Source organism: Coenobita brevimanus, chromosome 97, assembly GCF_032717465.1.
Source record: "Coenobita brevimanus isolate Jiangsu-jjx chromosome 97, ASM3271746v2, whole genome shotgun sequence".
Taxonomy (NCBI): Eukaryota; Metazoa; Arthropoda; class Malacostraca; order Decapoda; family Coenobitidae; genus Coenobita; species Coenobita brevimanus.
This window is the reverse complement of record NC_137050.1, coordinates 32,137,993-32,151,616: the sequence shown is the minus strand read 5'-3', so window position 1 is coordinate 32,151,616 and position 13,624 is coordinate 32,137,993. Positions and strand designations below refer to the sequence as shown.

Below are 13,624 nucleotides of genomic sequence, written 5' to 3'. Positions count from 1 at the left end.
AACTCTCTCCAAGGCGATCAGGGATACGGGTAGGATGCTGTACAAGCTGCTCTAGGTCATTAAGGATAGAAAAGGTGTAGGCTTGTTCACCAGGTGGATCAGTGAAAGGAGAGGAGAGCCAAAGGTGGTGGTGAACATTGAAATTTCCTAGAATGGAGATTTCAGAGAAATCTCCATTCTAGCAGAGAAGGGAGAAAAAGTGAGCAGATGGAGAGAACACTTTAAGGAACTGTTAAACATGGAGAATGAAGGTACAGTAAGGTCCCAGGTTACGTCAATCTCACGGTTACGACAGTCCACTACATGGAAATTTTTAACAATAAAATGAAAAAAATAAATGTAAAGCACAGGTTTTTGAGTGTTGCTGTCTGCCGTGAAATGTTTCTTTCCACTCAGTTCTCTTCTCATCTCTCCTTCCTTATTTCCTCTTCTTTCATGCTCATCCCCTGTCATTTCCCCATTCCTGTTTCATTCCTTAACTCCCTCCTCCCTCTATTATAACCTCTTTCATCCTCATTCTTTGTCCTTCTCATCCATTTCCTCCCTAATCCTTAATCTCTTATCTGTTACTCATTCCCCTCTTCATTCTTCTCTTCTTTCCCCCTCCCTTTCTTCCTTTCTTTTCCTAGTTTCCTACACACAATTATCCTTCTCTTCCCCCCACACACCAAAAGCTTCCTTTCCCCCTTTTTTTCTCTCTTCCCTTCCCTTCTTCCTTCTCATTTCTTTAATATACGCTCCCCTCCTCCATTCCTCACCCCTCTCCCTCTTTTTTTCTGTCATCTCTTTTTTCTGGTGGTAGGTGGGGGAACCCATCATCCACTCACTCAATGAAGAGTGATGCCATATGAGCTCTACACTGAGTGTCAAGCCAAATGGTTTCCTGTACCCAGGAAACCATTTACTATGCTGGGTGGTAACCATATAATTGGGGTTTCTGACAGGGTTAAGTGTCCCCCAGATTCCCCTATTCAAAATCACTTAATCATGGCAGTTGTTTCAGAGAGCCTCGGAGGGCCCAATACCTGCCCAGGGCCCCAACCAAATGGGCAGACTCGCAAGGCCATATGGAATGTGAGAGGTGTGAATGAGGAGAGCAAGAGGGTGGAAGTGGTGAATATGTTCAAGAATGTGAGATATGCTGTTATGACACTGTGTAAAACAAAGATGAAAGGGTGCGAAGTGGGGGTGTGGGAAGGTGTGAAATGTGTAAGATCGGGAATGAATGGGAGAGGAAGAGGTAAGGAAGGAGTTGCTTTGTTGATGAATGAGAAGTGGCAGAGTGGAATGAGAGACTACAAATGTGTCAGGTTGAGGTGTATGCATGTCAAGTTCAAGTTAGAGAAGGTGAAAGTGGCAGCGATTGTACCGTATGCACCGTGTGAGGACAGGAGTGAGAGAAAGAAAGAGAGACAGGTTTTGGGATAAGCTGGGTGAAATAGTGGGAGAAATGCACAGGAGCTATAAAGTGATCATGATGTGGGATATGAACGGGAGAATAGGCACTGGTCCTCAGGATGACATAATGGGTTGTTATGGAGTACCAGGAGAAAATGATAATGGGAATCGACTAAAGGATATGTGTCACGAGAGGAGGCTGTGCATTTGTAATTCGTATTTCAAACACAAAGATGCACATACATATACATGGTATAGAGAAAATGGGGATCGTGTTGAAAGAAGTCTGACTGATTACGTGCTCGCAGAGAGGTCAATGATGGGAATGGTTGCTGATACGAGGGCTGTGAGAGGACGATGTGGAGGACTGTCAGATCATATGATCGTGATATGCAAGATCAAGCTGAGAGGAGTGAGGTGGATCAAGAGAGAGAGAGAGCAGCAGTCAGGGAGAAAGACTGAAAGTTGAGAAGCTGAGGATCAAAGAAATGGCAGATGATTACAGGACCAAAGTAGAGGAGGAGTTAGAATCAGTGAACTGGAATGAATTGGATCTGGACAGCCTGTGGAATGCATATAGGGAGTGCTTAGCTAGGAATGCTAAAGTGGTGTGTGGTATGGCAAGAATATCAACAAAAAAGAAGGCTACGGGATGGTGGGATGATGAGGTTAAGAGAGCGGTGGAGGAAAAGAGGAAGAAGTGGCTAAGGTGGTTACAGGATAAGGGTTCAGTTGAAACAAGAACTGAATATATCAAAAGCAAGAATTACGGAAAGAGCCTAGTGAAGAGGAAAAAGAAGGAGGTAAATGATGATCTGGGAAGAAAAATGAATGTGAACTACTCTGAAAATAGGAAGTTATTCTGGAAAAAGGTGCAGAAATGTAGAAATGAAAGCGGAAAGAAATGTGATGGTGTGAAGGATGCAGGTGGTAGGTTACTAACCCATGGAGATGAAGTAAGGACCAGAGGGAAAGAATAATTTGAAAGCCTGATGAATGGGAATAGAGAGAGCAGAGCGGCTGTAAACATGATTGGTTTTGGGGGTGTGCAGAGAAGGAATGCTGTGCCAGGAGACCTGACACTCACACAGGTGAAGAGCGCTGTGAAACGGCTGAAAAATGGGAAAGCAGCTGGGGTTGATGAGGTGTATACAGAGATGCTTAAGTGTAGTGGAGAGAGTGGAATGAAGTGCTTGTTGGAGGTATGTAAGACGGCATGGATGAGTGAAACTGTGCCTGCAGAGTGGAAAAAGGCTGTGATTGTACCCTTGTACAAAAATAAAGGTGAGAGAAGTGAGTGCAAGAATTATTGTGGCATAAGGTCATTGGGTGTGGTAGGGAAGGTATAAAGAAGAATTACAGTATTATAGAGAAAGTAAGAGAGATACCAGAAGCCCTAGTGAATGATGAGCAGGGTGGCTTTAGGGGTGGCAAATTATGTGTGGATCAAATATTTGCAGTGAGATAAATAACAGAGAAGGCTTGTGAGAAGGACAATAAGGTGTTTATGGCATTCACGGATCTGGAAATAGCTTACGACAAAGTAGACAGGGAGAGATTGTGGAAAGTTTTGCACATGTATGGTGTAGATGGTAAGCTGCTAGGTGCTGTCATGAGTTTTTATGATGGCAGCAATGCATGTGTAGGGGTTAATGGGCATCTAAGTGAATGGTTCACGATCGGTGTGGGCATGCGACAAAGTTGTGTGATGTCCCCATGGTTGCTCAATATATATATATGGATGGGGTGATGAGAGAAGTAAAAACACGGGTAATGGAGAGAGGGATGGCGTTGGCAATGAATGGTGATAGACTGAATATCTCATATTTGTTGTATGCTGATGATGCAGTATTGCTTGCAAGTACCAGACAAGAACTTAGTAGGCTAGTGCAGAGTTTTGTTGATATCTGTGAGCATTGTGCCTTGAGAGTAAATGTAGAGTAAGGTGATGGTTATTGAGAGAGAAGGTGACTCCCAGTGTGATGTCACAGTGAATGAAGAGAGACTAGAATTGGTGAGAGAGTTCTAATACATGGGTAGAGTGACAGAAAAGAGAGGAAAATGAGCAAAAGAAGTTGAAAGTAGGGTGACATAAGGATGAAAAGTAGCTGGTGCAATGAAGGCCTTGATAAGAAACAGAGGCTTGAGTGTTGCAGCTGCATGAGGCTTACATGAGGGAGTGCTAGTGCCAACTTTAACATATGGGTGTGAGACTATGGTGTGGCATGAAAATGAAAAATCAAGAGTAAAAGCAATGGAGATGGGACTGCTGAGGAATGTATGTGGAGTACAGAGGGTGGATAGGATACAAAATAATGTGATTTGTGAAAGGTGTGGAGTGAGGAAGTCGGTGGACACCAGAATTGAAGAGAGTGTCCCAAGATGGTATGGTCATGTGGAAAGAATGGATAACAAAAGTGTGGTGAAAAAGGTATACCTGAGCGAATTTGAAGGAGGGAGGAGGCAAGGTAGGCCAAGGACAAGGTGGAGAGATATGGTGGATGAATGTGTGAGAAAGAGAGGTTTGGAAGTCGGTGAAGCTAGGGAACTGACAAGAGATCGAGCTGGCTGGATGAATGTTGTGAGGAGAATTGCATGATCAGGAATTTTGGCACCCCTTGTGAGCATGGCAGCGTCCGGACTGACTCAATCGGATACGTTTGTGTGAAGCTGCAAAATGTGGTGAATGTTTTTGGCATATCTGATAGAGCCAGGATTCCGGGGGCTTGAATGATGAGTGGAAGTGTGGCCTATTTGGACTGGGCATGTTTGTGCTGTCTGGAGATTGCTACTCCTCATCCTGTCTTTGGGTGGGAAAGGAGGTCCGGACGATGATGATGATATGATATGATTATTATTATTATTATTATTACTATAATATCTGAGCAAATTTGACGGAAGGAGGAGGTGAGGTATGCCAAGGAGAAGTTGGAGAGATTAGGTGGGTGAGTGTGTGAGGAAGCGAGGTTTAGAAGTAGGCAAGGCTAGGGAACTGACAAGAAATCGTGCTGGCTGGATGAACATTGTCAGGAGAAGTGTATGATCAGAGATTTGGCACCCCTTTTTTAACATGACAGTCCGGACTGACTCTATCAGAAATGTTTACGTGAAGCTATGGAACGTGGTGAATTTTTTGGCATATCCGTTACAGCCAGGATTCCAGAGGCTTGAATGATGAGTGAATGGAAGCGTGGCCCATTGGACTGGGCAAATTTGGGCTGTCTGGACACTGCTACTCCTCACCCTGTCCTAGAGTGGGAGAGGAGATCCGGATGATGATGATGATGACGATGATGATTATTATTATTACTACACTGAGTGACATGCCAAATGGTTTCCTGTACACCAGGTTACCACGCTGGGTGGTAACCATATAACCAAATTTTGGCATCTGGTGGTTTAGTAGGCAATTATGGTGCTCCAATCAGATTGAGCCGGTAAAGGTTTATATCCAAGGAGTGGTTGGGGTCTATTGTTCATGTAATGCCATTCAGGGATGAGTGAGGCTGGTCACTCTCATCTTAAATGTCAGGACCAACTTCCCTAGCCCCGGGCTCCTACGCACCTCATGGGGTAACGCAGGATTGGATGATGGATGGATGGATTATTATTATTATTATTTTATTGCTATTATTATTATTATTACTATTATTATTATACAGAATTTGAGCTAAGTTTGTGTTGCTTCCACATTTACATTTATCCCATTTATTTTTTAACACATCTTGTGCCCCTTATTGATTGTCACGGTGCTTGAAGCTCTCTCATACGACTTAAGAAATGGACTCCCATAGAAGATGTATGCTGATGACTTGGTGTTGATTGCAGAAAATGAAAGGTAAGCAGAGGAAAGATTTAGGAAGTGGAGAGAGGGACTGGCACACAAGGGTTTCAGAGTTAATGTGTATAAAAATGTGATGATCACTAGGGCTGGTGGCAGTACTGTCAAAGTAGAAGGAGAGTGGCCACATGTCACTTTCCCTCTTGTTATGTGCTGGGCATGGGGCTTGAGCTAGCTCTGTGGCTAGGGTAAGGAGGGTTGGAGGAAGTTCATGGAGGTGTTGCTTCTCTTAACATTGTGAAGGCTCTCTCTCCATGCTAAGGGATCTTGATATGTGGCATGCTTGAAGTGTAATGCTGTATGGTAATGAGACCTGAGCAGTAAAGGAAGAGGATATCATAGGCTTAAACATACAGAAACAACATTAATCAGATGGATGTGTAGTGTGTCCTCGAATTCTGGGGCTGGGGAAGGGGGCTAGGATTGCACCTGAAGAGTTGAGAGGAAGGATGAGACTTCGAATATACTGATGCTGTGATGAGGAAGGGTAGATTGAGATAGTCTGGGCAAGTTAAGAGGTTGGAGGATGCCAACTGGATGCAGAGGGTGAAAGGTGCGCATGTCGGTGGTGGGGTTGGGGGGGGGGGGAAGGATGAGATCACAATGTGTGACCTCAGGGATAGGGGACTGGAAAGGGAGGCTAACAGAGATCAACAAGCATGGATGGACACCAAGGACAATGCATTCAAGCATACTGGAGCCTTTAAAAACAATATAAACAAATTTCTATTGGCCAAAACACAGAATCAGGGGAAAGGTTTAGACTTTTTCATCCACAATAAATAAACAATAATGATTCATTAAGTCCTATTCTGCATGGATTGTTTGCAGAGTAGATTTTGGGAATACCTTAACCGAACAAAATGAGAGCTCACGATGACTAATAAAATGAAACCTGTTCACTGAGGAAATATTACCTTGAGCTGGTTGGAGCTGAGGGTGAAGACAGGGCCAGAGTGTCGGCCCTTTGTGTTGCCAATTATGCAGTCAGGTGAGCTTGCCAGTAACTTGGTTACATCATATACATAGAGACCACCATTATCACACCCACCATATATCACACCCGACACCTCGTTCCCTAGTCCACTCCACTCCAGGGCATGGAACCTGCAATGTGATAAGTACAGTATATACTATATGGTAAATCAATTTAAATGCGAATACAGTACAAGCCACAACACTCAAACACAGTTTTACATGACCTAAAACCATACTTCACTTGATGCAAGTGACTTCCTGTGGCACTCATAGGAAGCAGCTAATTAACCCTCAAAAGATGGGCATTGTAATGTTTTGACAAACACTCAGGATGGGCATAATCAGCGAGTGTGATATGGTGAGGGATTTGTGGGGGGGAGGGGTATGGGGGTTGTGGGGTGGTGGGGGGATGGGGACTGGGTGAATTCGGGAGGTGGGGGTGGGGGTGGGGGGGTGATGGGTTGAGGTAGTAACTAGCGGGTAGGGAGGGGGTAAGGGGGAAAAGGGTGGGGATGGTGGTGGGGGTTGGAGGGATGGGGTTGTTTGGGGGGTGTGAGGGGTTTTGGGGGTGGGGGTGTGAGAAGTATGGAGGTGGGGGATGGAGGTATAGGGTGGGGGATAGGGTATGGTGGGTGGTGGGGGGGATGGTGATGGGTGGTGGGGGGGATGGTGAGGGGAGTGGGGAAGGAGTTGGGGGATTGGGGATTGTGGGGGGTGTGGGGGATGGGGTGGGGGTGGGAAGGGTAGGGGTGGTAAGGGGGCTATGGAGGGTATTGGGAGGATGGCTGGGGGAGTTGGGGGGAGGTGGGGGTTGGGGGTGGGGCTGTGGGGGGTGGTGGTGGGAGGGCAGGGGGTTGGGGTGGTGGTGGGAGGGCAGGGGGTGGGTGGCAGGTGGTGTGTGGGGGTGGTGGTAATGGGTGGGGTGGGTTGGGGGATTGGGGGGGGCATGACCGCATGTGCGGACACCCGTCTTCTTGGCCCTAGTACCCATGGACAGCATATGTGGATACCTGTCTTTTAGGGGTTAATCACTTACCACAAGTCATTACACACAGATTAATTGGTGACTACAGCAATCTCTCAATTTACCAGAGCTAAGGAGTGGGTGCATTACTACTGGCATCCAATTCTAACCCCTAAAGCACTAAGCTCATCGATCGAGCTTTTTGCGCAATTTCTTAAAAGGACAGGCAACACCGATCATGCAACATCCACAAAAAACTGAAGGAAGCTGACTCCACCCCGGCTGTGACGTAGATGGCTTCTAACCAATCAGAACTAAGTGTTGGACACACCAGAGGGAGGACCCAGGCCCATACCCAGGCAGTGGGGGGTGTACCCCCCACCTCCCTCTCGCCACATTCCTCTACCCCACTACGTTGTTACTACCCTACCTCCCACCGTTCTTACCACCATCCCTCCCCCCCCCTCCCATGTGGATCCTCCCTATATCCCCCCCCAGTCATCTGGGGAAGGGTATTTCCCCCCTACCCTCCCTCCATGTCCCTGTACTCCACTGGGGCCCTTCCTTTGTGTCTGGTGGTGATCTCCTCCCACCCCTCCATCCCCATTCACCCACTCCTGGCCTTATCACCCACCACCCCCACCCTCAAGCATGCATTATCTTTACCTCCCCGGCCTTGAATATTCTGAGTATTTTTTACACTTTATGGCGCGTTTTTGAATCATTATCTGTAATTTATTTGTGTCTTTGCGTACAGATATGCACACCACAATTATTTTAAGAGGGGAGGGGAAGGAGGGGATTGGAGGTATGGGGAGAAGAGAGGAGAGGAGGATAATTTTTACTATTTATCATACTTACCAGGAGGGATTGTCACCATTTTATTTTTTTCTATGCGCATTACAGTGGTTTATAACATCTATACACATCAAAAAAAAATTGATCTTGGTGATTTTTGTACGTATTTTTGTGAAGAAAACAGGTGCGAGCGGTGTATTTTCTTTCTCGCCGGGGCCGTGACGGGTAACTTATCAACTCTGATGAGCCATAGCTCGGTAACTATTGGGTCTAGGAGGGTGTGTTTGCATTTTCAGGTGTGTAAATTCAAGCTCTATAAATCGGGCATAAAACTTTTAACCTTTGAGAAAGTCAAAAAATAGGCCTGTTTTTGCATCCTGGGAGGTAGTCAAGGCTGGAGAATTGTGTACCCTAGGGGTTATTGCCTCACAAGACAGAGTTGGACAATGCTATGAAGTCAGGAAGTAGAAAGATCACCAAGTTCATACAGGCAGGTTTTCCCTATGAAATAATGTACCAGAGCACAGAGCTCAGGTAGTACTAATGGCTGAGGAGCAGAAACTGCCTTAAGGTTCTCTTTTTCAAAAATGATATTAGTGAGTGACGACACTGGGAGATGATGATGACAACGACGACGATGACGATGATGATGATGATGATGATGATAATAATAATAATAATAATAATAATAATAATGGTAGGTGGTGGCGACCATCATCCACTCACTTGATGTAGTGCTGCCTACTCTTTCCTTAGCCTTTATCATTCTTTTTCTGTGCCTGCCCTCCTCTCTTCCTATTTCTCTCATCTTTTCTGTCACTTCTTATTGCTTTTCTTTCCAATACAGGTGGCTTTATATAGAGTGACAAGCCTACAACGCTGGGTGGTAACCATATAGCCAAACATACATGCTCCCTACGTGTCAACAAGTGGGTTGGTGGAGGGTTAGTGTCCCTCCCTGTAAAACAAATAGCTCAGAGTCAAATGGTCACCCCTTACAGGAGTATGGCATCTGGCAATAGATAGAGAGATAGATAATAGTAATAATAATAATAATAATAACAATAAAAATAATAATAAGCCATCCATCCATCATCCAATCCTACGTTGCCCCACGAGGAGCATAGCAGCCCAGGGTTAGGCAAGTTGGTCCTGACATTTAACATGTCATCATCATCATCATCATAATCTGGTCTTTTGCTTCTCAAAAGTGCCAGTTCTTCCTTTGGGAATTCACTAGCACATGACACACATAAACTGTACATTATTTTTACAATTAAAGGAATTGCAGTGGTAGGTGGTGGTGACCATCATCCACTCACTTGATGTAGTGCTGCCTACTGCCTCCTTAGCCTTTATCATTCTTTTTCTGTGCCTGCCCTCCTCTCTTCCTATTTCTCCCATCTTTCCTGTCACTTCTTATTGCTTTTCTTTCCTTTACAGGTGGCTTTACATTGAGTGACAAGCCAAATGGTTTCCTGTAAGCCAAGAAACCAATTACAACGCTGGGTGGTAACCATATAACCAAACCATATGTGCTCCCTACTTGTCAACAAGTGGGTTGGTGGTGGGTTAGTGCCCCTCCCCATAAAACAAAGAACTCAAAGTCAAATGGCCACCCCTTACGGGATTATGGCGTCTGGCAATAGATAGACAGATACATAGACAGACAGGAATTGTGACATCTCTCATATACAAGCTACACCAGTATAAAAAAAAAAAAAAAAAAAGACAATAATTAAACTCTATAATCATCCATCACAGTACCTCTCTCCAGGTCACAGCATTTTGAAAAACAAAATGCTTTCAGCTCCTTGGGCTTTGTGAGGCATTATACTGCATTTAGATACATGCAGTAGTGCATCTGCCCCTCAGCTCTCAGAATCTGGGATGATTCCTTCCATCACCATTTCTAATGCCTGTGTGGTGTTGTGAGCAGTTTGATGCCATTTCCTTAGATGACTCCAAAAGGAGACAGTGGAGAGAGCAATATAATATCAAGCCAAAGTTATTTTGAATTTATATCTCATCACTGCATATGGTCATAAGGAGACTCAAACTACATACGATGATGAAATGGGTGACTGCATGAGTATAAAAAAGGGACAAAGTGTGGCAAGCCATGAGGTTGACTCTGGCTGGCTAAGGCAAATAAGTTCTGCATGAATGCAAGTACAGTATGAATACTTACGAAGCTAAAGAACTGACAAGAGCTTGAAATGGTAGGATGGAGTATATATGGACAAGCACATGACAATAGACTGGCCAACCCCTTTTTACCTATACTGTAACAGAATAAATTGATCTGATAAGTATATTTGGCATACATCTATAAAAGAAAAAAAATATGCAGATAGATATATTTGTAAGGTGGTGTCAGGATTCTGAAGGTCTGGATGATGTATTACAGCACTGACTGTCACCAAATGAACTGGGTAGCATATGCTAATAGTTTTCCCACTCTTATGCTCTCTCTTTCCTTGTAACTGAATACTACCTATCCTATATTTAAAGGTAATAAAGTTTGAGATAATGAATTTATACAGTATCATTATGAAACTTATCTGAATGTGAAATAATCTTTAGTAATATCACTTTCAATACTGTACTTTCTCAACCTGAAATTAACTGGTAGTGTACTGTTAGTGACAAGATATGAAGCTGTTCCAATGAATATCTGGGAAAGACCGGAAGAAGGTTTACATGTGGTAACACGTGGGCTGGCGGAGGGTTAGTGTCCCGCCCAGGAAAACAACTAACTAAAAATATGAACAAAAAGTCTCAGACCAGGACTGACCAACAGGTGACAACTAAGGGCCGAACAAAGGACATGGTACAGATAGCTACATGGAATGTAAACGGTGCAAACGATGAGGCAAAATAAAGAAAGACTGTCCAGGTGCTTGAAGGTGAAAAAGTGGATGTATGTGGATTAACTGAAACTAAAGGGAGAGGTGAGAATGTGAGAAAATGGGAGTATGGATGGGGTATATGTGAGGGAGTAGGTGAGAATAAGAAGGCAAAGGAAGGAGGGTGTATTGTTTAGACAGTACCGATACCAAAATTTTGACCAATACCGATACCACAAAATTGGACCAATATCGATACTACTACCGATACCAGTGAGGGAGAGTGGTGTCTGCCATCTGAGGGCTGTGGCAGGGCCCTGGGCCACTGATGCGAGGCTACCAACCTGTCTCGTACATGTCCATGGTGGCAGATGTGGCTCATTACCAAATAATGTACTGTATTACTTGGCACCATGTACTCAAAATAATATGATACTAAATAACTGGATATTACCTGTGGGTGACTCTACACTGAGTGACAGGCCAAACGGTTTCCTGTACACCACGAAACCATTTACTAGGCTGGGTGGTAACCACATAACCAAACTTTGGCGCAAGGTGGTTTAGTGGGTAATTATTGCGTTCCAACCAGTTTGGGCCAGTGAAGGTTTATATTCAAGGGGTGGTCAGGGTTGATTGCTCTCATAATGCCATTCAGGGATGAGAGAGGCTGGTCACTCTTATCTTATATGTTGGGATCACCTGCCTAGCCCCGGGCTCCTACGCTCCTCATGGGGCAACGTAGGATTGGATGATGGATGGATGGATGGATCAATAGTTTTTTTTTCATCTCTACAAAACATCTAAAATTCTATTTAACAAAATATCCAGTGAGAGATATGCTTCGCACTAAATTCCTTTTAAGTATAGGCAGAAAATCAGCCGATACAGTACTCTAAAAATGGGTCGATACCGATACATCAGTACATCTCTAGTACTGTTGTGAGTAAATGATGGAAGCGGAATATAAGAGAGTTTGGATCAGTTGGTTCAAGGATTGTGTGGGTAAGACTGAAAGTTGGACAACAAATGTGGGAGATTGTGTGCGTGTATGCGTCAACACAAGATCATGCAAGCAGAGTGAGAGAAGAGTTCTGGACAAATGTGGAAAAATGCATGGAAAAGTTTGAAAGAAATGAGAGAGTGCTTTTGACTGAAGATATGAATGGAAAAGTAGGGAATGTGAAGGTGGATGGAGTAGTTGGTGAGTGGGGTGTGCCTGCAGAGACAGATGAGAATGGCAGTGCTTTAGTGGACATTTGTGCCGGAAGGGGGTTGGTGATTGCCAATACCCTCTTCAGGCACAAAATGATCCATAGGTATAAGTGGCAAGTGATGAGAAGGGTGGGTGGTGAATTAAATGAACGGAAGGCAATGACCGATAATGTGTGTGTGGATGACAGGATGAGACAGTGTGTAATGGATGCAAGAGTATATAGAGGGTGGGGGAGTGGTCACTCTGGTTACCATTTGGTGGTGGTCAAAATCAAGGTCCTAATGAAATGGAGAAATAGAAGAACGGAAGGACAAGAGGAAGTAGTTCGTACAAGGAGGGTCGAAAGGTTAGATGAGGATAGAAAGAGGGCAGAATGTAAGACAGAAGTGGAGGAGCGACTGGGTAAATATGGATTGGAGCAGATGGGGGACGTGGAAGGTGTGTGCAATATATTCACAGAAGAAATCTGTGCAGCTTGTGAGGTGGTGTGTAGTGTGAAGAGAAGATGAAATGGGGTGCATGGAACAGCATGGTGGAATGAAGAGGTGAGACAGACTGACACAAAAGAAGAAAGCATATAGTAAGTGGATGAGAAACGGGTGTGGAAGAAGTTGAGAGACGAAAGAAAGAGTTATATGCAGAGAGGAAGAGAGAGGTGAAAAGATAAGTAAGAGAGAGTAAGAAGAGAGTGGATGAGGAATTTGGAAGGAATTTGAGTGTAATGAGGACGGGATGTAAGAAAATGTTCTGGAACAAGGTAAAGAGAGTTAGACACGGTGCCAAAGAAGCTAGGTGGCGAATGAAAGATAAAAATTGTAGATTACTAGTGAAGATGGGGGAAAAAGAGAGCAGATGGAGAGGACACTGTATGGAACTGTTGAACATAGAGAATGAAAGTAATGCAAGTGTAAGTAGCTGGGGAATGGCTGGGTGACGGAAGGATGTGAGAAGAGAGGAAGAAATCAGTATGATGGAAGTTGTGGATGAAATGAAGAAAGTCAAAATGGAGAAAGCCCCAGGAATTGATGGTGTGTGTGTGGTGAAATGCTGAAGCATGGGGGAGAGATGGTAGTAGAATGGATGTGGAAGATGTACAGATTGTCCTGGGAGGAAGGTAGAGTCCCGGAGGATTGGAAGTCAGGTATAATTATTCCCCTGTGCAAAAGAAAAAGGGAAAAAGAAGTATGTAGTAATTACAGGGGCATTTGTCTTCTTAGTGTAACAGGAAAAGTATATGGTAGGATACTTATTGACAGTGTTAAGGAAATAACAGAGGAATTAGTTGGGGAAGAAGAGGGAGGTATTAGGATGGGAAGAGGTTGAGTAGATCTGATATTCACTCTCTGATTATTAGTGGAAAAATTTCTAGAGAAAGGAATGAAGTTGTATGTGGCCTTCATGGATTTGGAGGAAGATTATGACACGGTGGATAGACAGGGATCGTGGAAAGTATTAAGAATATATGGAGTAGATGGGAAGCTGTTGAATGCCGTGAAGAGTATGTATGAAGGTGCTAAGGCTGCAGTGCGTGTGGATAGTGAACTGAGTGAATTTTTCTCCTTGAAGGATGGATTGAAACA

General features: G+C 44.2%; 1 protein-coding gene across 1 annotated transcript in view; it reads right to left on the bottom strand.

Moving 5' to 3' along the window:
• Sec31 (COPII coat complex component secretory 31) overlaps positions 1-13,624 on the bottom strand; it is a 485,856-nt gene that overhangs the window by 446,083 nt on the left and 26,149 nt on the right. Inside the window, exon 3 of the mRNA XM_080283301.1 lies at positions 6,157-6,346. Coding sequence (XP_080139427.1) covers positions 6,157-6,346 — 190 coding nt within the window. The remainder of the gene's footprint in view (positions 1-6,156; positions 6,347-13,624) is intronic.